The sequence below is a fragment of the Salvelinus alpinus genome, chromosome 30 (genome assembly GCF_045679555.1).
Source record: "Salvelinus alpinus chromosome 30, SLU_Salpinus.1, whole genome shotgun sequence".
In the NCBI taxonomy this organism is placed as follows: Eukaryota; Metazoa; Chordata; class Actinopteri; order Salmoniformes; family Salmonidae; genus Salvelinus; species Salvelinus alpinus.
This window is the reverse complement of record NC_092115.1, coordinates 40,932,638-40,958,115: the sequence shown is the minus strand read 5'-3', so window position 1 is coordinate 40,958,115 and position 25,478 is coordinate 40,932,638. Positions and strand designations below refer to the sequence as shown.

At 41.1% G+C, this 25,478-nt stretch overlaps 1 protein-coding gene across 2 annotated transcripts; it reads right to left on the bottom strand.

Annotated features, from left to right (window-relative positions):
* Positions 1-1,194: 1,194 nt before the first annotated feature.
* LOC139560509 (zinc finger protein 271-like) lies at positions 1,195-17,029 on the bottom strand. Of its 2 annotated transcripts, none has more exons than XM_071377369.1 (2): positions 16,448-17,029; positions 1,195-4,715 (listed from the first exon to the last, which is right to left on the bottom strand). In XM_071377369.1, the coding sequence occupies exons 1-2, from the start codon at positions 16,773-16,775 to the stop codon at positions 3,166-3,168; spliced, it is 1,878 nt and encodes a 625-aa protein (XP_071233470.1). In that variant the 5' UTR covers positions 16,776-17,029; the 3' UTR covers positions 1,195-3,165. The 2 variants fall into 2 exon arrangements, with proteins under 2 accessions (XP_071233470.1, XP_071233471.1); XM_071377370.1 differs by lacking the exon at positions 1,195-4,715 and adding an exon at positions 14,817-15,612.
* Positions 17,030-25,478: the final 8,449 nt, after the last annotated feature.

Genomic DNA, 25,478 nt, shown 5'->3' with positions numbered 1-25,478 from the left:
AGAACCAGCGGTGTCGTTTGACTTAGCAAACGAGGATCGGATGTCGTCGACCTTCTTTTCAAAATGGTTGACGAAGTCATCCGCAGAGAGGGAGGAGGGGGGAGGAGGGGGAGGAGGATTCAGGAGGGAGGAGAAGGTGGCAAAGAGCTTCCTAGGGTTAGAGGCAGATGCTTGGAATTTAGAGTGGTAGAAATTGGTTTTAGCAGCAGAGACAGAAGAGGAGAATGTAGAGAGGAAGGAGTGAAAGGATCCCAGGTCCGCAGGGAGGCGAGTTTTCCTCCATTTCCGCTCGGCTGCCCGGAGCCCTGTTCTGGTGGAATCTGGTGATTCCATTATGGTGGAAAATAAGTATTTGGTCAATAACAAAAGTTTATCTCAATACTTTGTTATATACCCTTTGTTGGCAATGACAGAGGTCAAACGTTTTCTGTAAGTCTTCACAAGGTTTTCACACACTGTTGCTGGTATTGAGTGGGTATGACCAAAGTTATTCTATTTAGCTACACTTTGTAGTACATTTTTACACTATAATAAATGTTTCTGATGCCACATCGCCCGTTTTCAAAGGGAGTCGTTGGTTTTTAGGGGCAGTCGCTTTTAGCTTTTTGTCTGAAAGTATTTTCTCAACTGCGATACCAACTCCAGTCAGCAGACGGCGATGTGCGTCTTTCAGGTGATTCTGCCACTGTGACGTATAATCTAGTGGACGGGACGCTTCTTCAACAGCTAGTCAGCCACCTGGGTTCACTCTAACTTTATGGAAAAAGGTTTATTCAATAAATCTAGCAACTCCTCTCATACTGGGAAAATACAGGAATACACACTCAGAGCCTCCTCAATGGGCCCTGTTTACACCTCCAAGGTGCCCACCTCACACAGGAATACACACTCAGAGCCTACGAGGCTTTTCTAAAAACGACACTTTGCGTGTTTCGCTCACCTCTTTTTTTTAAACTAGGTTTGAGATTTGGTATCCACTCGTATCGCTGCCTCTCAGATCAAAGGTGGGTCCATTAAATTCCCAAAGTGTGGTCTCCGAGATCCCAAGTTTGAGGGATCCCTGGTGCACCATTTACCCAGGTCGTCAGGAGCGGTCACCAAGTGAAGATTAACATCCCCAAATGTGGTTAATTTCTTTCATATCAAATGAGGAGACAAACTTATAACTCACACAAGTCAGAGTTATTCTTAAACTAAATCTATATTCATTTATTAATAAGGGAGCAGGTCAATACAACGCACACATATAAAGTGAATTGAGTGCTCTACAATAATGATGGCTGGTCGATGAATCACCCCCAGATGATTCGTTGAGAGCCACGAGTCAAAAGTACAAAGGTCTTTCAACCTACATGATGAACAACAGATGTATAGAACGGGTCACAAGTTTAGGATTTGTATGAGAGATATTTATCATTCTTAGCAGACAGTATCTGCTGTAAAAACAGTACTCTTTGTGTAGAGACCAGGGCCTGGCCCTGGGGTCATCTCTCCCGGGTACCATATAGAACAGAAACATTAACTCATGCTCTGGAATGCGGTCTCTTTAGGTTTTATAACCCAAAAGACATTGTAAATCTGTCAGTGTGATATCCCAGAGGCCCATCCTCAGTAGAACACAGACACAATAGTTCGAAGAACCCTCTATTCTGTTGCATAAAACAACCATTTGATGCAATAAAAGTATTATAAAATAATCTTGCAGTTTTGCTCTCACAGTGTCCACTGAAAGTTGACTAGTAACAACAACTGGGAGATAAAAGACACCCACCATGAGACCCACTAAATCTGCCCAAGAAGAGGCAAACAAAAGAAAAACCCACAACAAACTTAAAAAAGGGAAGCAAATAAAAACGATAGCGCAACTAAAGGTGTTGACTCTCCACATCTATCAACACAACTGGAGCACTGGGCCAGACACTCTTCAATAGAACCTGGACCAGCTCAGGTGAAACACCTTCCCACTAACGAGATGGACAAGCCAGCACAGGTGTAACACATACTGACTAACGAGGTGACACCAATCAGTGCACCCTACGCGCTAACAAGCTATACGTGCTAACGAGCTATACGTGCTAAAGTCCAACCTCAAAATATAAATGGAAAAACCAAAGACTGTAACACCTTCCCCCTTAAGAGAATGCTTAACAGAAAACAACTTAAATTTCACATTATAATCAACTACAATGCTTCACCTTCACCAATATAAACATGGTGACTACTGGCTGTGAACAATTAAAAACAAGAAAAAAATATTTTTTTTCCCCCCACTAGATTCTAGAACTCTCGTCTTAACTCACTTGTGATATATTGAAAACCTAAACATAAAATGTGCTATATACACAAACATCTGCCACAATAATCATGTTACTTGTATTTTTTAAACAAGCACCATATAAACTGCACAAGCACCAGCAACGCTGTTGTTTTGACAAGTAGCAATAAATCACTGATATTGATTAGGTTGTACGTGCTGTTGAAACTAACACAACTAAGAAAAAACATGGAAATGGGAGATATCTTTTACCTCACTGGTTAGAGGACAATCAGCTACATTTTGGAGTGATGCATTTAAATGTAGGGGCCACTAAAGAAAGAAATGCAACACTTATTTGTCATCACTCATCGATATCATGTTGAAATCATTTGTGCGAGAGGAGGGAGGTGAAGTTCCACATCCTGTTAAAACTAACAGCTCAAAAACCACACGGAATCTGGGAATAATGTAAACATCACTGGTTAGAGGACAATTTGTAGAAAACAGCTAGCTACAATTTGAAGTGTTGCATTTTGATTCCAGTGGGTCACCAACATGTTAAGTGTAACACAACACAACTTTCAATTCAGAGCCTGGATTTTCCCCCTGAGGCTAATATCCATATCATGTTGAAATCAATTGATAAAGGGGCAAACATTTAGGCTTCTACATTGTGACATTATTAAAACACTCCTACAATGTTAAAACATTCTACATTGTGACATTAATTAATTGATATCATGAAACAACTCTTTCATGTACATACTTTCTGATATTTGATCTGAGATCTTTTATCAGATTATCTATGGTCACAGCTAAGAGATTTCTCTCCTGTGTGTGTTCTCTGGTGTTGTACCAGGCTGTTTGACTGAGTAAAACTCTTCGCACAAATTAGAGCTATACGATTTCTATTCTGTGTGTGTTCTCTGGTGTACAGTCAGCTGCCCAGATGTAGCAAAACTCTTCACACATTGATTACAGCTATAAGGTTTCTCTCCTGTGTGTGTTCTCTGGTGTACTGTCAGACCCGTAGATGAAACAAAACTCTTTCCACATTGATTACAGCTATAAGGTTTCTCTCCTGTGTGTGTTCTCTGGTGTACTGTCAGAAGGCTAGATGTAACAAAACTCTTCCCACATTGATCACAGCTAAAATACTTCTCTCCTGTGTGTGTTCTCTGGTGTACTGTCAGATCACCAGATTGAACAAAACTCTTCCCACATTGATCACAGCTAAAAGGTTTCTCTCCTGTGTGTGTTCTCTGGTGTATCTTCAGATGGCTAGATTGAACAAAACTCTTCCCACATTGATCACAGCTATATGGTTTCTCTCCTGTGTGTGTTCTCTGGTGTGATATCAGGTTGCTTAGCTGAGTAAAACTCTTCCCACATTGAGTACAGCTGAAAGGTTTCTCTCCTGTGTGTATTCTCTGGTGTAGAGTCAGATTGCTGGACCTAGCAAAAATCTTTCCACATTCATCACAGCTATATGGTTTCTCTCCTGTGTGTGATCTCTGGTGTGATATCAGGCTGCTTAGCTGAGTAAAACTCTTCCCACATTGAGTACAGCTAAAAGGTTTCTCACCTGTGTGTGTTCTCTGGTGTGATATCAGGCTGCTTAGCTGAGTAAAACTCTTCCCACATTGAGTACAGCTGAAAGATTTCTCTCCTGTGTGTATTCTCTGGTGTAGAGTCAGATTGCTAGACCTTGTAAAAATCTTCCCACATTCATCACAGCTATAAAGTTTCTCTCCTGTGTGTATTCTCTGGTGTACAGTCAGAAGGCAAGATAAAACAAAACTCTTCCCACATTGATCACAGCTAAAAGGTTTCTCTCCTGTGTGTATTCTCTGGTGTCGAGTAAGATTGCTAGATCTAGTAAAAATCTTCCCACATTCATCACAGTTATATAGTTTCTCTCCTGTGTGTGTTCTCTGGTGTGATGTCAGGCTGCTTAGCTGAGTAAAACTCTTCCCACATTGATCACAGCTATATGGCTTCTCTCCTGTGTGTGTTCTCTTGTGTAGAGTCAGATTTCTAGATGTAGTAAAACTCTTCCCACATTCATCACAGCTATAAGGTTTCTCTCCTGTGTGTGTTCTCTGGTGTGATATCAGGCTGGTTGAATGACTAAAACTCTTCCCACATTGAGTACAGCTATAAGGTTTCTCTCCTGTGTGTGTTCTCTGGTGTATCTTCAGATGGCTATATTGAACAAAACTCTTCCCACATTGAGTACAGCCGTAAGGTTTCTCTCCTGTGTGGATTCTCTGGTGAATTTTAATGCCTGATGAGGTGAATCTCTTCCCACAGTCAGAGCAGCAGTGAGTTCTCTTCCCTGTGGATCTCTGCTGGTGTTTCTTGATGTGTTCTGATCTGGAGAGACTATTCTCTGCCTCGTCAGCATCATGAGGTTGTTGAGGCTCCCCAGAGGATCCACGGTAGTCCCGTCTCTCTCCTGTGTGAACAACAAAGTCAGACAGATGGTTAAAGGCCCACAACAGCAGAATCCACTGTAAAAGGTGATGCCAACAGCGTAGCCATGATGTTGTACAACAATTGACATCTGATGAATGTTACAATTATTTGACAATTGTCTTAAAATGAGCAACAATAGTCAAATTTAGTCTTGTTTTCACATTAGTAGTAAAATCGATGATGGTAGGCTAGAAATAATTTAAATTTGTTGAAACCCTAAGCAATGTGCCATACGACTTTTGGTCTCCAATATAGGACAATTTCTGTGTTTGCTAAAATTGCGGCACATTGTCAAAGCACACACAATTTGAAACTCCTCCCTGCTAATGAGGAAACCGCTAGTTATGGATGTAGTATATCTGGTAATGAGGAAACCACTAGTTATGGATGTAGTATATCTGGTAATGAGGAAACCACTAGTTATGGATGTAGTATATCTAGTTGTAGAAACTCCTCCCTGCTAATGAGGAAACCACTAGTTATGGATGTAGTATATCTGGTAATGAGGAAACTGCTAGTTATGGATGTAGTATATGTGGTAATGAGGAAACCGCTAGTTATGGATGTAGTATATCTAGTTGTAGAAACTCCTCCCTGCTAATGAGGAAACCACTAGTTACGGATGTAGTATATCTGCTTGGAGCAAAAATGGTGAGCGAAGATTTTAGTTTTTCACAATGTATTCTGAAGCGCAAGATCAGGAGTGCTACTCTTTGTCGGCTGGGTAGCAGGACATTGTGTGCTAAGACTGGTGAGAAAGTGTGTGTGTATGGTTGTGTTAGTGTGAATGTGTGAATGTGTGTGCGTGAGAAGCCAGTATAAAATGAATTGTTTTGTACAATAGAGCAGCGCGCTCTCGTAAATACATTTTCTAACTATTGTAGCTGGGCCTCCGTCTGATTCATTTCAACCAGTTTCCTACCAATCCTGGGTTTCAGGCTGAGTAGTTCATTGAATTGGGTTTATGAACATTGAGAACATAATTCTCGTGACAATTTGGTCCTTCGAGACGGATTTCAATACCTGCCTCTGTCGTCCCAAGGAACTGCTGAAAACCGTGCACGGGCGGATCCAGGATCCGTAAGACAAAGACCTGACCTCTGAATTTAGGGTTTATTTCAAGCCAGTGGTGAACTGGTACACGACAGAGGTGGTGACGAGATCCAACCTACATTGCTTTTCCCAGTCTTCAATACAAGGTCAGTAATCTTTATTCACGAATTTGGGGGATAGGAGACTTTTACTTTATGTATTAGCAAGGAATCGATTGAGAGAGGAGCAGGTCCACAATGACCTGAGGTACATGTGCACTACCATAAATAAAAATAGCTTAATAATTGAGGTCTGTGAGGAATGACCGAAAGGTTATTTGAGAAATGGCCGAGAAGTTATTAGCAAGGGATATAAATAGGTGCTGTGAGATAGGACGGGGAGTTTGTGCAAATAGGATAACTTAAATGGTTAATTAACATGTGGTAAATTACCCATAGATCCAATTCAAAAGACATACCTAAATAAAATCCTAAAGTGTGAGGATATTGCTAAGGTTTGTGAGATAGGACGGTAATTCTATGCGAACAAATAACTTTAAATGGTCAATTAACAAAAGTGAATTAGCCATAGATCCGATTCAAAAGACAATACTGAAATAAAGTCCAAAAAATTGAGAAAGAAGGGAAACCTAATATAGCGGAGTGAGATACGAGATATTGACGTCAAAGGAACAAGCAACAACCGAAAAATAGGCTGCTGGCTAGGGATTTATGACCCCTGGAAAATAGCTTATAGGTTGTAAACAATGAGACCTAATGTCCGATCTACACCACTATAGATAACGTTTCAAGAAAGGAAAAGCACACATAGGTTAAGAGATAGCAACATACACACCAATAGTGAGACACACATAGGAGTAATTTGATCAGAATTAAAGAGCCACACACATAGATTGTGATAACAACTATAGTGATTGGATAACGGTAAAATGAGCACATACATAGATCATAGAAATACATACACATAGATTGTGAGAAGTATCATAGTAACTACAAGGTTTTATTAAACATGGGTAGTAAATCCTCAAAGGAGGTCCCGGAATTAACGGGAGATGAGTAATATATATGCAAGGAAAAGATAAGAGGAACACCTATTTTGTCCCGAAATGGAGGAAAAAGTATGGATTTGACGGACGTTTAAATATAGAAAAACTGGAATCAATGATTATACAAATAAATAGGGTTTGTGGAGACAAGGCAGATAAACAACGGGCAGATGGGCTAGACACAGCGAGGGTATGGTTAGCCGAGGCGAGGAAGAGAGCTGAGGGAGAAAAGAAAAAGAAGGAAGATGTAAGTTGCCAGCAACAGAGAGCAATAACTCCCACGGCTCCTCTGAAGGTCCCTCATAAGCCTAAATTATGTCCCACCCGGTTAGACCAGGCGCGGAGAGAGAATCCTGATGATGCAGAGGGAGGGGTAGAGTCGGATGAGGATAGGGCTAGCTACCATAGGGAAAGTCATGAAAGGTTTAACCGAACGAGGACGTAGGCTGAACAAGCGACAGGATGTAGGGGAAAGAGGTAGAGACAGGGCTTTACCAGCCAGAAGGCTGAAGTCGCATAACCAGAACCCAGGGAGGAGAGGAGTAGCAGAGTGGCTGGAAGACGAAGATGAAAGGGAGGCTAGTCAGTATCCTCTAATTGCCTTGCCCAACCCACGTGCTGGGGACGCAGGACAGGATTTAGCAAACTTATTGAGAAAAGTGGATAGAGACAGTCAAAAGAAAGGAGGAGGCCTTAAGGGGAAGGGAAAAAATGGATAGAACCCGAGAACAGAAAATGTTACAACTGTAGCAAGTCAGGACATTTGGCTAAGGAGTGTGAGGAACCATGCATGCACTGCGATAAGGTGGGCCACAATCACCGAGACTGTAGAAAGAACAGAAAGGATAGGAGAGAGGGTCAAAGGCAAGAGCAGAGAGAAAAAGGTCAGGCGCCTACAGCCAGACTCAGAGGAGGAATAGAAAAGAAAGGAGATCAGTACCTAATGGTCACTATCGGAGTAACTGTAGATAAGCATAAAGGAGGCTTCAAGGAAACGAGAAGTAAGGAAGATCAGACAGGAACGGAATATTTCATCGCTGCTCTTGGAGAAAGAGCAGGAAAGATTTTAAACAGAAGGGGAAAAACAGAGAAACGCGATCACAGAGACGGCTGAGAAGCGATGTTTCAATTGCAATGAGACAGGACATTTCGCCTGGGAGTGTAAGGCTCCCTGTAAACATTGCGACCAGGTAGGACACAACCACCGAAATTGTAATTCAACTAAGGGGAAGGACAGGCGTGACAATCGGGAGAGAAAGAGAGAGGCAGAGACAAGGAGAGCGAGATTAATGAGAATCCTCGCTGGGGAAACGCTTGGACCTTTAAATTAGGGCTATTTTCTAGGAATGGTCTCGGTAGTGCGTGTCGGAGTTTGCGACTACAGACAATTATAATAATAGGGTTGTTTGGGGGGAAGCTCCGTCATTCCAATAGTGATGGTGCTCCAGCGGTAAAATTGGTAAAATTCTTGCCTACCACGCAGGAGACTCGGGTTCGTATCTCAGCCTAGGCACCAATAGACTAAAATTCATTCTGATTGTAATTCAAATACTGATATGTTTTGCTGGGAGAGATACGGTTAGTTAGTGTTTGATTAGGATATAAACTGAACGTTTTAATAGCTTGTTTAGGTTAAATTGAAAGACTCATCCATTCTAAATAATAGCGGGGCGATTCCGATGGAATACGTTGTTTTGCCTGAATGGTCCGCTGGAATAACGTATTGAGGATGGAGTCGTATTTAAAATGCTGAATCTTAGAAGAGACAGTTACCTAAATCAAATTAATTCTAAATAATAACGGCGAGATAATTACGATAGAGTTGTGCCCATCGAAATGTGTTTCTATTCTTATGGATTGACGGATGTAGGTTATAAATTTTGGCAATTTACATGTTACTTTTAAGGCTGGAACAATTCATAAAGGTGAAGCCGAAAGAAGGGACAGTTGTAAAGTGTAAAGTTTGGTTTTAATCGTACGATAGCGGTAAGGCAGGAAGTTAATGAGGAGAGGTTATATTCTTGTCCACTGGTAAGAAGAGAACAGTTAGTCGCACTCACTGGGCTATATTTGGCTGTAAGAGATTCAGGTCTGAATAGTTTAATCGTAAAAGTTTTGTGATAGTTTCTGGTTATTGATTTTTGGTTTGATTGTTTAGGTAACACTAGTGAATTGGAACAGAAAGTTCAAGTATTCTAACATTATAATCTGTTTCCATTACGTGGAACCATGTCAGGTCGGTAAAGGGGATTGCAGGTTGGGTTAATTTTATTTTAAAGGGACAGTGCACATTAATCATAGTTGTGTGTGTCTAATGGCAGGGTATTCCTATCAAGCACTTTGAGAGACTGTTTGCAGACAGACTAAATGGGTTTTAATGTTGCAAAGCAAGCTTGGGCCAAACTAGTCAAGTCGTATGTTAAATTTGGGGAAACTTATGATTGGAGGGAGTATAATGGGTTTTCTGGAAATGTTTGGTTTGTTTTTAACCTTTGGGTTTGAGGAGATTTCCATTTTCCTAGAGACACGATATCTTAAGTACACACATGGAATATTAGAAGTTTTATTTTCTGAGTTTTAATTAAACACGTGAGTTCTTTTGATAAGGGAATGTTCTGGGAACCTGGGATCTGAGCAAGATTCAGTGCCGACCTTGGCTGGGGCCACTGAGTACTTCCCAGTCTCCCTATCTTGAGGGAGGAGGGGGAGTAGGTCTCACGGAATCCCCTAATCTTTGTCGGTTGGGTAGCAGGACATTGTGTGCTAAGATTGGTGAGAAAGGGTGTGCGTATGGTTGTGTTAGTGTGAATGTGTGTGCGTATGTTTGTGTGAATGTGTGTGCGTGAGAAGCCAGTATAAAATGAATTGTTTTGTACAATAGAGAAGCGCGCTCTCGTAAATACATTTTCTGACTATTGTAGCTGGGCCTCCGTCTGATTCATTTCAACCAGTTTCCTACAAATCCTGGGTTTCAGGCTGAGTAGTTCATTGAATTGGGTTTATGAATTATGAAAACATAATTCTCGTGACAGTGAATAATCCCACTAGGCTACTCTGTAATGGGTTGTCATTCTAAATGTCCTGAATAAAGGAAAATAGCTCTGTGTGTTGTACAACAGCCTATCCATCAAGGAACAGTTCTCTACACAATATGAGCTAAGTATCTCTGTGTCCAAACAGACTAACGAGACCCTACAGTAAATCAAGCAGACAATAACACACTATAAACATCAATTTGTTAGTGATGTTGGATCCAACATGGAGCACAGCATAACTGTCTTTACCAGAGTAATGAATGAAGAAGCACTTTGGTTGTTGTTGCATGTCGTGATGTTTGTCATTTGACTGGCATTCAGAAAATTATTTCCTGGATCAGCTGATGATAGTTGAACATGTGACTAACAAAACAGATACAGTATTAAGTATTATGTGTAATTATTGAAGAACCACGTAAATGAGAGTATCCATTTGGGTGTTGTCAATAAAATTAAGGTGACTCTCGGTTAGAACCATTGGATTTTGCAGACTGAAATTATTTAGTATTTCTGTGCCCATGAAAACTGTTTTCCCAGCGTAACATAAGGAGACACTAAATGATACATAGTTCGAGTGCATTTCAGAATACAAAAAACTGTCCGACAGCAAGATCCAGTATTTAAGTTGAAGTTCATCATATGACAAGCTTAACGTTATGACTATAACTACTGCTCACTGAAAGAGGGAAACTAGGTACAACATACTATTAAATCCACATGTTATGACTATAACTACTGTTCCCTGAAGGAGGGAAACTAGGTACAACTTACTACTAAATCCGTGCCTCACTGGAAGCCCTACCTTCCACAGGTGATGAGCGTGAAGCTCGGATTTATTCCTTCAATTTAATACCGCTCTTCACCGACCCAGGAAAGGGGCGGGGACAAACAGGTGTTGTACCTTGTTTCCCTCCTTCAGGGAAGAGCAATTATAGTCAAGTAGTTACGTTCCCTTTCAGTCGGTCAACTTCGGTACCACATACTATGGGAAAATACAATCATTCCCCATGCCGACCCAAACGGATACTAAATGAAACGGCCCATTGCAGACCACCCAGACCTGACCCCGCAAGATGCGTCAGTTTTGTCAATTTATTAATTGTCTTTTGTTTGAAACACTCCTGTCAATGTTGAGTAAGGACGCACACCTGATTACGCATATAGAAGTAGGATTAGTCTACCTGTTCTGCGCGCAAATGTAGGCCTATGAATGTGCCCATTTGGGGATGTCTGATAGTATTTCTGATTGTCTTAACGCACCACCACTAATGAGTTGCGGAGCTTCTCAAAGTAATTTTTTCTTCACCTCAAACAGCAAGTAAACAAAGTCTAATCAAAATAATTGCGAATGACAATAGTTCCTCAAAGTATTTTCATAAAATATTTCCAGCTCTCCCCCTTTCGATAACCCCTCGGCATAAAAAGGAAAAATTTAATGTTCTGATCCAGTGGAAATGTCATAAAAAACCTAATTACTTCTTATCCTTTGCACAAATAGCCAACAGCTGTGTCTGTCCCGAACTCACTGGCCGGGAAACTGAGGGCCCAGAATATTTTATACAATATTGCAAGCTTGCTATCTCGAGTTTTGGGCCGACCCAGTTGATAGTTGATACAATGTTTCAAGTTCGTTGTAGACAGGCCATGTGCAGCAAATGTGATTTATAGGATATTTTCTACCTGCAGGCTGCAATGTTTTTATTTGTTGGCTTTATGTAGGCTATTTTTACATAGTTGGCAATGGCAACAGAAGTTACTTTTAGATTTGTATAATTTTCTTTTAGATTTAGATAGAATGTAGATTAATCACAGACAATGATTTTGAGATACTATTATAAATTAAATTAAACTGTTCCACGAAATTGTGCATATGAAAATCCTAACTGGCACGCAGATTGGTAGAAATGGTAAGATAACTTGGCACTCCAAATGGAAAAGGTTGCCGACCGCTGGTGTAGTCCATTACCGGAAACTTCAGGAGCATAACGGCATCATTTTTCTCCTTCTGGTTAGGTTATCTTGATCTCTGGCTCCCCCGAGTCATTTGTGTGTCTTAATTATTTGATCAAACAGCGTGCTTAAAGCATCAGACCAGTTCAGTACATATAGTTGATTTTATTAAAACACATGGGTTGTGTCTATATATGGAAAAATACACATAACATTTCAACCAATCGATTGGTAGAAAGAACAGACGACTCTTGGTTGACCAAGATTTATTTTAGGTGGGGACAGCACTAGAACATGATTATGGGGCTCCTGAGTGGTGCAGCGGACTAAGACACTGCATCTCAGTGCTTAAGGTGTCACTACCAGACACCCTGGTTCGAGTCCAGGCTGTGTCACAACCGGACGTAATTGGGAGTTAAATAAAGGTAATGTTTTTAAAATGAAATAAAACAGTTCATTCAGGAAGTTCAGACCCCCTCCACATTTTGTTACGTTACAGCTTTATTTTTAAATGGATTTAAACAAATAGATTAATGAGGATTCTACACACAATAATGAAAAAGTGAAAACAGGTAAAAAACAGAAATAACGTATTTACATAAGTATTCAGACCCTTTGCTATGAGACTCGAAATTGCTTTCAGGTGCATCCTGTTTCCATTAATCATCCTTGAGATGCATCTACAACTTGTTCGGAGTCCACTTGTGGTAAATTCAATTGATTGGACATGATTTGGAAGGCACACACCTGTATATATAAGGTCCCAGAGTTGACAGTGCATGTCAGAGAAAAAACCAAGCAATGAGGTCGAAGGAATTGTCTGTATAGCTCCAAGACAGGATTGTGTCGAGGCACAGATCTGTAGAAGGGTACCAACAAAAAAAATGCTGCAGCATTGAATGTCCCCAAGAACACAGTGGCCTCCATCATTCTTAAATGTAATACTCTTCCTAGAGCTGGTCACCCGGCCAAACTGAGCGATTGGGGGAGAAGGGCCTCGGTCAGGGAGGTGAACAAAAACCTGATGGTCACTCTGACAGAGCTCCAGAACCTTCCAGAAGGACAACCATCTCTGCAGCACTCCACCAATCAGACCTTTATAGTAGAGTGGCCAGACGGAAACCACTCCTCAGTAAAAGGCACATGACAGCCTGCTTGGAGTTTGACAAAAGGCAAACTGGCTTGATGAAACAAAGATAGAACTCTTCGGCCTGAATGCCAAGCGTCACGTCTGGAGGAAAACTGGCACCATCTCTACGGTGAAGCATGGTGGTGGAAGCATCATGCAGTGGGGATGTTTTTCAGCAGCAGGGACTGGGAGACTAGTCAGGATCGAGGGAAATATTAACAGAGCAAAGTGCAGAGAGATCCTTGATGAAAGACCTGCTCCAGAGCACTCAGGACCTCAGACTGGGGGCAAAGGTTCACCGTCCAACAGGACAACGACCCTAAGCACACAGCCAAGACAACGCAGGAGTGGCTTCGGGATAAGTCTCAATGTCCTTGAGTGACATAGCCAGAGCCCGGGCTTGAGCCCGATCTAACATCTCTGGAGAGACCTGAAATAGGTGTGCGGTGATGTTCCCCATCCAACTTGACAGAGCTAGAGAGGACCTGCAGAGAAGGATGGGAGAAACTCCCCTAATGCAGGTGTGCCAAATAAATTAGCAAAATGAAAGGGGGAAAAAAATAATCAATTTTAGAGTAAGGCTTTAATGTAACAAAATGTGGAAAAAGTCAAGGGGTCTGAATAGTTTCAGAATGCACTGTATACAGCAACACCTCCCCCATAACCTTTCCTGTCTTTTCTGTAGATGTTATATCCCTGTATTGCTACTGCTGTATCAAAGGAATTATCTCAGTGAGTTTCAGAGATGAACAATACAGTGCAGCCAAGTAAACAAAAACGTTTTCAAAGAAAAACTATTCCAGAAAATGTAAAAGCGTATATAACGCCCGTCCAAGAGACTGTCGACCAATCGAGTTCACATTGTCATGCTGTGACAAGCAGTTCCTAAGCAAATTCTCACGAAAATCCCTTCTTAAAGTCAGGGTATGAGTCGAGAAACATGCCTATTTTCCTACGTACGTAATATCATGATTGCAAAGCCATACGATATTACAGAGAACAAGTTAATTATCTCACATCTTTGAAAATATTTGTAATGTTGTTCTTCTCGTTCACAGAGGGTAATTCATGCCAATGTTCTTTTCCTTAAGCTGTTAATACGAATCGAAAGGAGTTTCCAATATCATAATTTCTTAAAGTATTTCTGGTGATAGCAAGTGAGTGATACACAAGCTAGGTCTATTTGAAACATTGCCATCCCATTGCAGCCTTTACCAGCCACCAGGTTCAGAAGCTTTAAAACCACATAAAAAATATTTAAAACCCAATTCTATTTTTGCCCAAAGTTAAGATATAAATTATTCAAACTGAACATAATTCATGCTGGTTATTTTTGTATGCTATTTTAATTTTGGAGTCAAAGATAGTTTTGGAATAGTTTTCATTTTTCAAACAAGTTTGTTGTTTTATTTCAGTTTACTAAATAGTTTTCCCCTAATTACTTTTTCTATAATAAGCATGGAGGTTTACCCTATCAACCAGTCATAGGTACTGGCAAAAAAGTGCCTCGTAACCTAGCTGGGAATGGGACAGATGGAAGCCTTCTGTGGTAACAGACAGGGGCGATTTGTAATCAAATCTAATTCCCAGGAACGGGGTTCATATGAACCACAGAGACTGTGTGTGGGGTAATAACATGGCCGTGTCCAACCCTGCTTGTTCCCTCGACTCCGCCACCAACCACCAATCTCCAACAGGGCCCTTAACCTGTATCACTAGACACCTCATAGTGAGCTACAGGTAGGAATCAGCAATGAATCCCAATAATGAGACACCTCTGGGGAGGGGTGTCAGCAACATTAAAACAAATATATATATAGTGTTTTTTACAAATCCGTCAAGACACCAACTTCGACTTTACCTTGAAATGCTTTACTTACAAGCCCTTAACCAACAGTGCAGTTCAAGAAGAAGAAAATATTTACCAAGTAGACTAAAATAAAAAGTTATAATAAAAAGTAATATACACAGGGGGCACCGGTACCGAGTCAGTGTGCGGGGGTACAGGCTAGTTGGGGTAATCTGTACACGTAGTGACTATGCATAGGTAACAAACAACCAGCGAGTAGCAGCAGTGCACAAAAGGGAGGGGGTGGGGGGGTCAATGTAAATTGTCCGGTGGCGATTTTATGAATTGTTCAGCAGTCTTATGGCTTGGGGGTAGAAGCTGTTGACGAGGCTTTTGGTCCTAGACTTGGCGCTCCGGTACTACTTGCAGTGCGGTAGCAGAAAAAACAGTCTATGACTTGGGTGACTGGAGTCTCTGACAATTTTGTGGGCTTTCCTCTGACACGCCTATTATATATGTCCTGGATGGCAGGAAGCTTGGCCACAGTGATGTACTGGGCCGTTCGCACTACCCTCTGTAGTGCCATACGGTCAGATGCCGAATAATTGCCAAACCAGGTGGTGATGTAACCGGTCAGGATGCTCTCCATGGTGCAGCTGTATTACCTTTTGAGGATCTGGGGACCCATGACAAATCTTTTCAGACTCCTGAGGGGGAAAAGGTTTTGTTGTGCCCTCTTCACGACTGTCTTGGTATATACCCACGTGGGTGATTTAAAGATGAACTGAGGTCCACACTCCAGTCCAGTTGATGGTAGTAATGCACCTTAAAGTTGGTTGCCAACTGCCATATAAAGTCCAAAGAAGAAAAAGAAGCCTGAAGGAAAGAGAAATGACGAGAAACGAATTATGTTTACCTTTTGGGGCGTCGCGACTGGTTACCGATTTTGATGTGATATGAAAGTATTGTGTGAAATTATTTTGAAGTGATATGAAAGTATTGTGTGAATTATTTTGATGTGATATGAAAGTACAGCAATTTATGTTTCTAGAAACGTATCGCAATTGAGAATCGATTCACATTTAGATGTAATATTTGACTATTTTACCTGCCAGAGCCAGTCTACCTCTGAAAATAACATACAGTCCTTGGACCTTGAGGAGTAACGGGGGCAGCAATCAGAAGTAGAAACAATAACAAAGCATACTCCCTGCCTGTTTCGGTAAAAAGCTGAGGGATGGGGATGGAGAATTGCAACCATCCATGATATCAACATTATAGTTTTAACCATGTTTTGAGTATATACAGGGTTGTTTATATTTACTGACAAACATTGGAGTAAAAAAAAGCTTATATTTTGGGTTCTGATGGGGTACAACAGTTGAACTAAGCTCATGAGGCATTTCTAAGTGATTTCTACAAGAAACAATGGGTACATTTCATTAATGTATTAGTCCCAAAATAGATGTAACAACAGCTGATTGCCCCTTTAAGACCACATATTGGGCTAATCTAATAGGAGATATTGAGGACTACAGTTTTTCAGGCATTGTTATTGGATGCATTTGATCAAGTGTTAACGTTTTGTTGATGGTCCACTCTTGATGTTCTACACGTTACAGTGTAGCTTCAGCCATTCCTACAGAACAACATTAAAGTGTAGAACCCCTTTACTGCATATTGGTTCAACGACTGCAGAGACGGTACTTACTGGTGTTAAACAGATCTCCAACCTCCTCTTCTTCCTCCTTCTCCTCTTTCAATGTGACAGTCATCTCCCCCACCTCCTCTTTCACTCCAAAAACGGCATCCCCCTCTTCTTTTACTGTAACATCCTCCTCCTCTTTCACTCTGAACTTGTCTTCCTCTTCTTTCACTGAAACGTCTTTCTCTTCTTCATTCACGGTAACATCCTCACCCTCTACTTGTTTTTGCACTGTAACATCCTCCTCTTCCTCCTCCTCTTTCACGAAAGCTTCTATCTCCGTCCAGCAGACCCCCTCTTCTTTAGCAGGAGGAGAGTAACTTAGTGAACTCATGGTCGGTGATGTTCGCTAGCTAGTATTAGCGACTAGCCTAGTTCTAAGCTAACTTAGCAAACCAGCTAGCTGACAAACAACGTAAATATATAATTAAATGGGCCAACAAGTACATACGACAGAAGTGTGTTTAATACACATCGACTAATATACACCAAAACAGTGTAAAGAGCGTGAATGTTGTAGCTATGTTTGCTAGAAAGCTACGGGGGTGTCTGACTAGCTGTTGTTGTTGGAGCGTCCCGTTCACTAGATTACACGTCACACTGGCAACATAGCCTGAACCTAAAATACGCACATCGCCATCTGCTGATTGGAGTGGGCAACGCAGTTGAGGAACCAAAAGTTAATTTTTCATTTATTTCATAAAAGTTTAATATTATATTAAGTCATTCAAAGAGAAGCATGTGTTGATTGATTCATTTTTAATGAGTGAGAATTTAAAACAAACTTTACACTCACTACACATTTGCATTGAACCATACTTCTGACATGGATAATTTTGATCCCAGAGGCATATCTTTTATCATAGCCAAAATGTGGTTTATGAAATTCTTCCAATCTTTCATGACTTTGTCAATCAACTTGTTCTTAATAAATCTAAATCATGGTTTAGCGTTTCTGTATCAATATGGTTGTTTAACAAATTCAAATCCTTTGGACTCATTTTGACCCCAGCCAAAAGCACCTTTGATAAATAGGACGTTTATTTCAAATCAAAATCAAATAACATTTTATTGGTCACATACACGTGTTCAGCAGATGTTATTGCAGGTTTAGCAAAATGCTTGTGGTTCTAGCTCCGACAGTGCAGTAATATCTAAAGTAATATCTAACAATTTCACAACATATACCCAATACACACAAATCTAAGTATTTGAATCTAGGTTTCTCTGTAGACATGATCCATTCCACCAGAGGGAGGAGGGGCACCTGTATCAGTGGTTTTGACCTGATAGACACCTGCAGACACACAGTATAGTGCCTCTCAAGTACTCTCCTAAGATTGGACTTTTCTATATCACATGACTGTGTACAAAACTGCCAGAGGTAGAAAACTCTGCCCATGGTATACAGTGCATTCATTAAGCATTCAGACCCCTTCACTTTTTCCACATTTTGTTACGTTACAGCCTTATTCTAAAATTGAATAATGTTTCCCCCTCATCAATCTACACACAATACCCCATAATGACAAACCAAAAACAGTTATTTTTTAAAACATTTTTGCAAATGTATTTACTTAAGTATTCAGACCCTTTGTTATGAGACTTGAAATTGATCTCAGAAGCATCCTGTTTCCATTGATCTTCCTTGAGATGTTTCTACAACTTGATTGGAGCCCACCTGTGGTAAATTCAATTGATTGGACATGATTTGGAAAGGCACACACCTGTCTATATAAGGTCACACAGTTGACAATGCATGTCAGAGCATAAACCAAGCCCCGAGGTCAAAGGAATTGTCCATAGAGCTCTGAGACAGGATTGTGTCGAGGCACAGATCTGGGGAAAGGTTCCAAAAAATGTCTGCAGAATTGAAGGTCCCCAAGAACACAGTGGCCTCCATCATTCTTAAATGGAAGAAGTTTGGAACCACCAAGACTCTTCCTAGAGCTGGCTGCCTATCCAAACTGAGAAATCGGGGGAGAAGGGCCTTGGTCAGGGAGGTGAACAAGAACCCGATGTTCACTCTGACAGAGCTCTAGAGCTCCTCTGTGGAGATGGGAGAACCTTCCAGAAGGACAATCATCTCTGCAGTACTCCACCAATCAGGCCTTAATGTAACAATGATTAAATTGTCAAAAAATTTATTTCAATGGACAATTCTGTGAACTGTTTTGTGAAAGGTGTCGGCTAGAGATGACATGCAGGAGCTTGCAGGGATTTATAGTCTTGCATGTCGTCTACTTTGATGCTAATTAGCATTTTAGAATCCGAGAGTAAAGAGACACAAATATATTGATACAAGTATTTGTATTTATTATGGATCACCATTAGTTCCTGCCAAGGCAGCAGCTACTCTTCCTGGGGTTTATTATGGATCCTCATTAGTTCCTATCAAGGCAGCAGCTACTCTTCCTGGGGTTTATTAAGGATCCCCATTAGATCCTGCCAAGGCAGCAGCTACTCTTCCTGGGGTTTATTATAGATCCCCATTGGTTCCTGCCAAGGCAGCAGCTACTCTTCCTGGGGTTTATTATGGATCCCCATTAGTTCCTGCCAAGGCAGCAGCTACTCTTCCTGGGGTTTATTATGGATCCCCATTGGTTCCTGCCAAGGCAGCAGCTGCTATTCCTGGGGTTTATTATGGATCCCCATTGGTTCCTGCCAAGGCAGCAGCTACTCTTCCTGGGGTTTATTATGGATCCCCATTAGTTCCTGCCAAGGCAGCAGCTACTCTTCCTGGGGTTTATTATGGATCCCCATTGGTTCCTGCCAAGGCAGCAGCTACTCTTCCTGGGGTTTATTATGGATCCCCATTAGTTCCTGCCAAGGCAGCAGCTACTCTTCCTGGGGTTTATTATGGATCCCCATTGGTTCCTGCCAAGGTAGCAGCTGCTCTTCCTGGGGTTTATTATGGATCCCCATTAGTTCCTGCCAAGGCAGCAGCTACTCTTCCTGGGGTTTATTATGGATCCCCATTAGTTCCTGCCAAGGCAGCAGCTACTCTTCCTGGGGTTTATTATGGATCCCCATTAGTTCCTGCCAAGGCAGCAGCTACTCTTCCTGGGGTTTATTATGGATCCCCATTGGTTCCTGCCAAGGCAGCAGCTGCTATTCCTGGGGTTTATTATGGATCCCCATTGGTTCCTGCCAAGGCAGCAGCTACTCTTCCTGGGGTTTATTATGGATCCCCATTAGTTCCTGCCAAGGCAGCAGCTACTCTTCCTGGGGTTTATTATGGATCCCCATTGGTTCCTGCCAAGGCAGCAGCTACTCTTCCTGGGGTTTATTATGGATCCCCATTAGTTCCTGCCAAGGCAGCAGCTACTCTTCCTGGGGTTTATTATGGATCCCCATTGGTTCCTGCCAAGGTAGCAGCTGCTCTTCCTGGGGTTTATTATGGATCCCCATTAGTTCCTGCCAAGGCAGCAGCTACTCTTCCTGGGGTTTATTATGGATCCCCATTAGTTCCTGCCAAGGCAGCAGCTGCTCTTCCTGGGGTTTATTATGGATCCCCATTGGTTCCTGCCTAGGCAGCAGCTACTCTTTCTGGGGTTTATTATGGATCCCCATTAGTTCCTGCCAATGGAGCAGCTACTCTTCCTGGGGTCCAGCAAAAATAAAGGCAGTTATACCATTTTAAAAACATTACAATGTCATCTTCTTTTTACATGGCATTGTAGATTTTAGCGGTATACAGGATGTATTTTGGATGTTTTCAGTGTGTTTTTAACCCTTTCAGACAATGGATTAATCGCACAGACTAGGTTTATACACAATGCTGGCTGAGGAACGAGTAAAACATGACATATTATTTCCTAACCATTCACAATGCTGGCTGAGGTACGAGTAAAACATGACATATTATGTCCTAACCATTCACAATGCTGGCTGAGGTACAAGTAAAACATGACATATTATTTCCTAATTGTTAAAAAATCCCCACTCCTTTATCAACTAGTCTCCCACTGTTTAACCAGAATAACATGAGTTGTGTCCTTCAAACTGTTAGACTGTTAGTCCATAATCATATTCAGCTACTTAGATGTCATGTATTGTCATGTTATGTTCTCTATAATGAAACATCTCCAAGTGAAATAAAGTTGATAAGATACTCTTAATAGACATTAAATAAAAAATGGTTGTTCAGAAATCATTAATTATCATGTTGCTCTCATGAAATGAACAAAATATTTCACAATCATTACCACTGCTGATATTCACATAGAATAATTACAAGGATCATATTTCTCAGTTGCATTGACCTGCAGACATCAGACACCACCTCTCCCTTATGCACATGTGACTGAAAAGTAACCAATCACAAAAATCTCATTGTCCTATGCTATTGGTTACAGTAAGACATGGGCCTATGCTATTGGTTGCATTAAGACATGGACCTATGCTATTGGTAGGTCTTATTTGATCAAATAAGTTACTTCTCTACAAAATGTTGTTCAGATCAATAACTTTCAGCCAGTAGGTCCAGCCTCTTTCTTTCCACTCTAAAAGTAGAGGGATGGAAAAGTGTTTTACCAGTGAACAGAGCTAGTAAAGGGAACCAATGAGGCCTGATAAAAACACATTTATTGTTTCAGCCAAAACATCAGAGCTAGAAATCATCCATTTTCTTGGTATTTATTATGGATCCCCATTAGCTGGGCTCCTGTATTTATTATGGTTCCCCATTAGCTGGACTCCTGTATTTATTATGGATCCCCATTAGCTGGGCTCCTGTATTTATTATGGATCCCCATTAGCTGGGCTCCTGTATTTATTATGGATCCCCATTAGCTGGGCTCCTGTATTTATTATGGATCCCCATTAGCTGGGCTCCTGTATTTATTATGGATCCCCGTGAGCTGGACTCCTGTATTTATTATGGATCCCCATTAGCTGGGCTCCTGTATTTATTATGGATCCCTGTTTGCTGGACTCCTGTATTTATTATGGATCCCCATTAGCTGGGCTCCTGTATTTATTATGGATCCCCATTAGCTGGGCTCCTGTATTTATTATGGATTCCCCATTAGCTGGGCTTCTGTATTTATTATGGATCCCCATTAGCTGGACTACTGTATTTATTATGGATCCCCCATTAGCTGGGCTCCTGTATTTATTATGGATCCCCATTAGCTGGGCTCCTGTATTTATTATGGATCCCCGTTTGCTGGACTCCTGTATTTATTATGGATCCCCATTAGCTGGGCTCCTGTATTTATTATGGATCCCCATTAGCTGGGCTCCTGTATTTATTATGGATTCCCCATTAGCTGGGCTTCTGTATTTATTATGGATCCCCATTAGCTGGACTACTGTATTTATTATGGATCCCCCATTAGCTGGGCTCCTGTATTTACTATGGATCCCCATTAGCTGGGCTCCTGTATTTATTATGGATCCCCATTAGCTGGGCTCCTGTATTTATTATGGATCCCCGTTTGCTGGACTCCTGTATTTATTATGGATCCCCATTAGCTGGGCTCCTGTATTTATTATGGATCCCCATTAGCTGGGCTCCTGTATTTATTATGGATCCCCCATTAGCTGGGCTCCTGTATTTATTATGGATCCCCATTAGCTGGGCTCCTGTATTTATTATGGATCCCCATTAGCTGGGCTCCTGTATTTATTATGGATCCCTATTAGCTGGGCTCCTGTATTTATTATGGATCCCCATTGGCTGGGCTCCTGAGTGTAGCAGCGGTCTAAGGCACTGCATCTCACTGCAAGAGGCGTCACTACAGTACCTGGTTTGAATACAGGCTGTATCACATCCGGCCGTGATTGGGAGTCCCATAGGGCGGCGCAAGGCAGCAGCTACTCTTCCTGGGGTCCAGCAAAGTTAAGGCAGTTTATACCAATTTTAAAAACATTACAAAACATTCACAGATTTCAGAACACACTGTGTGAGTACCAACCAATGAGGTATATAAACCCTGGATTGTGCATGCTATGTATTGGCCAATGAGAGGCTCTGAAGCCACCGGTCGGCCATATTGGTCCTCCCCAGTAGAAGCCTCAGTACTCCAGAGGAATTCTACAGGACAAAATTACATTTAAAAAAAAATTATAGTGGTAAAAGTAACAGTACTTTCTAAAAAATTATAAACATTAAAGCAATATATATTTTTTAAATGTTAAATGTTTATGCTGTACACCCACACACACAGTCCCCCCCACACACACAACCCAGCAAACTCCTTTTCACATTTTCTAAATGTCCGATATGGAACGCTCTGTGCATGTGCTATATAAAAACCTTTTGCAATGATGAATACTGTGTTCTACTACCCAGGTCTGGTGTTGGATCTCCTGCATGTATTTTCTGATGTTTAATCAGACCACTTGAATGAGAGTATCTCTTGTCACATTGATCACAGCTATAAGGCTTCTCTCCTGTGTGTGTTCTCTGGTGTTGTGTCAGGTTTCTTAGGGAAGCAAAGTTCTTCCAACAGTCAGAGCAGTGGTAAGATTTGTCTCCTGTGTGTGTTTGTTTATGTTCAGTCAGATAAGAAGTTCTACCAAAGCTTTTCCCACATTGATCACAGCTATACGATTTCTCTCCTGTGTGTATTCTCTGGTGTCTATTGAGGCTGCTTGACTGAGAAAAACTCTTCCCACACTGATTACAGCTATAAGTTCTCTCTCCTGTGTGTACTCGCTGGTGTATAATCAGTTGATCAGCTTGACTAAAGCTTTTCCCACACAGATCACAGCTTATGAGATTTCTCTCCTTTGTGTGATGTCTGATGTAGCTTCAAAGTCTGTGATGTTGAAAAGCTTTTCCCACAATCTGAACAGTGGTGAAGCTTCTCTCCTGTGTGTGTCCGCTGGTGTGTTTTCAGATCACTTGAATGAGTAAAACTCTTCCCACATTGATCACAGCTATAAGTTTTTTCACCTGTGTGTACTCGCTGATGTATTTTCAGTTCTTATGAAGATTTGCAACGTTTCCCACAGTGAGAGCAGCAGTGAGGTTTCTTCCCTGTGGGTCTCTGATGGTGTTTCTTGAGGTGTTCTGATGTGGAGAGACTCTTCTCTGCCTCGTCAGCATCATGTTGTTGTTGAGGCTCCCCAGAGGATACAAGATAGTCACGTCTCTCTCCTGAGTGAACGACAAAGTCACACAGTCATTGTAGTGAATGTTTAAATGCTTTTACAAACTTTTTTGACAATTATCTTCTACCATTAATAAGATAGTCAAGAGAGCAACAATAGTTATTATTTGGTCTCTGTGTCCAGTCTGAAGGGCGTTAGAGGTAGTTTCAACAATAGTCATTATTTGGTCTCTGTGTCCAGTATGAAGGACATTAAAGGTAGTTTTAACAGTAGTCATTATTTGGTCTCTGTGTCCAGTATGAAGGACATTAAAGGTAGTTTTAACAGTAGTCATTATTTGGTCTCTGTGTCCAGTATGAAGGACAGAGGAAGTTTCAACAATAGTCAATATTTGTCTTATTTTTCACATTAGTAGTCGATGACTTTAGGCTTGATTAATTATGAATTATTGCTAATTAATTTTAGGCTTACAATAAGTTATTACAGTTGTTGAAACCTTCAGCAGTGATCCAGACGACTTTAGGTCACCAATATTATTAATGGTATTATTTGATTGAGATTTAAAACAGAGTAAAACCACAGCAAATAAAACCACATCAAATATGGATCAATCAACTATATTATGTTATACTAATACAAGTTGCTCAGAGAAAGAGATTTAGTTTAACAAGTAATACAAAAATATCTCCAATAGGAGTCAAAATGATTGGCACCCCTGTTTTCAATACTCCGGCAGCACCCTCCCGTTTTCAATATTACAGCACACACACCCCCCCACCCCCCCAGAATAACGACGCCTTTTTCTAACATGTTTTATGATTTGGAGAACACATTGGGATCTTAGACCATTCCTCCATACAGAATCCTTCCAGATGTTTGATGGGTTCTAGAACACATTGGGATCTTAGACCATTCCTCCATACAGAATCCTTCCAGATGTTTGATGGGTTCTAGAACACATTGGGATCTTAGACCATTCCTCCATACAGAATCCTTCCAGATGTTTGATGGGTTCTAGAACACATTGGGATCTTAGACCATTCCTCCATACAGAATCCTTCCATATGTTTGATGGGTTCTAGAACACATTGGGATCTTAGACCATTCCTCCATACAGAATCCTTCCAGATGTTTGATGGGTTCTAGAACACATTGGGATCTTAGACCATTCCTCCATACAGAATCCTTCCATATGTTTGATGGGTTCTAGAACACATTGGGATCTTAGACCATTCCTCCATACAGAATCCTTCCATATGTTTGATGGGTTCTAGAACACATTGGGATCTTAGACCATTCCTCCATACAGAATCTTTCCAGATGTTTGATGGGTTCTAGAACACATTGGGATCTTAGACCATTCCTCCATACAGAATCCTACCAGATCCTTCATATCCTTCATCTGTGATTATGGACTGACCTATTCAATTCAACCCACAGGTTTTCATTGGGGTTCAAGGCCCCGGAGACTGAGATGGCCATTGGAATATTTAGATTTTGAATGCTTAGCAGGACAGGAAAATGGTCCAATTCCCACACTTATCAAAAGAACATCCCTGGTCATCCCTACTGCCTCTGATCTGACAGACTCAATGAACACAAGTACTCAGTTTGTAAATTATGGCTATCCATAACTTTAAAAAATAAAAAGTAAATGGTGCCTTCTGGTTTGCTAAATATAAGGAATTTGAAATAACATATACTTTTACTTTTGATATTTAAGTATATTTAAAAACAAATACTTTTAGACTTTTACTCAAGTAGCATTTTACTGGGTGACTTTCACTTGAGAAATGTTCTATTAAAAGGTATCTTTACCTTTACTCAAGTATGACAATTAGGTACATTGTTTTCCCACCACCATAGCACCGCCTGGTGGGCGTGGTCAAAGAGCTCTATTTTCATGTCATCTGACCATAGCAGCGCCTGGTGGGCGTGGTCAAAGAGCTCTATTTTCATGTCATCTGACTATAAC